The following is a 423-nucleotide window of genomic DNA, read 5'->3' on the forward strand; positions in this document are numbered from 1 at the left end:
ATGCATGACTCAATTTCCGGCCCAAGCCTCCCATACAGCGCAATGCCCTTCGGTTTTCCAGGAGCCCACCCCCTTTGGCAGCCAAGAGCTCGGGTCAAAGGGCGTGCTGAAGGGCGCAAGGGGCGAGCCAGGTGGACGACAACAAAGGGCGCTCCTCACCCGTTTGTTTACATCCTGTGCACCTTCGGCTCCGGGCGAAGGGGACCTCCTCCTCTCCCTTCGTCCCAGCTCTCCAACAAAGCCCCTTTCGTTCACCAAAACCTTCCCCTCGCTTCCTCCTTGCCTCCTGCGCCCTCGGGATCCAAAAAGAGAGAATACTGGAGTGCACTAACCATCAAAATCTGCGCCGCCTTCTCCAATTGCTCCATGTCTGACGGTGCGGGGCGGCGCGACTGCCATCTGCCGTCCGTCGCGAGGCATCAG

The 423-nt window shown here is 60.3% G+C and overlaps 1 protein-coding gene across 1 annotated transcript in view; it reads right to left on the minus strand.

The window, feature by feature from the left end:
* Window positions 1-417, minus strand: part of LOC119581783 (exportin-4-like) — a 27,938-nt gene extending 27,521 nt beyond the window's left edge. The window contains exon 1 of the mRNA XM_037929912.1: window positions 333-417. Within this exon, the coding sequence (XP_037785840.1) occupies window positions 333-368 (36 nt within the window). The 5' untranslated portion in view covers window positions 369-417. The remainder of the gene's footprint in view (window positions 1-332) is intronic.
* Window positions 418-423: the final 6 nt, after the last annotated feature.

Source organism: Penaeus monodon, chromosome 15, assembly GCF_015228065.2.
Source record: "Penaeus monodon isolate SGIC_2016 chromosome 15, NSTDA_Pmon_1, whole genome shotgun sequence".
NCBI lineage: Eukaryota > Metazoa > Arthropoda > Malacostraca > Decapoda > Penaeidae > Penaeus > Penaeus monodon.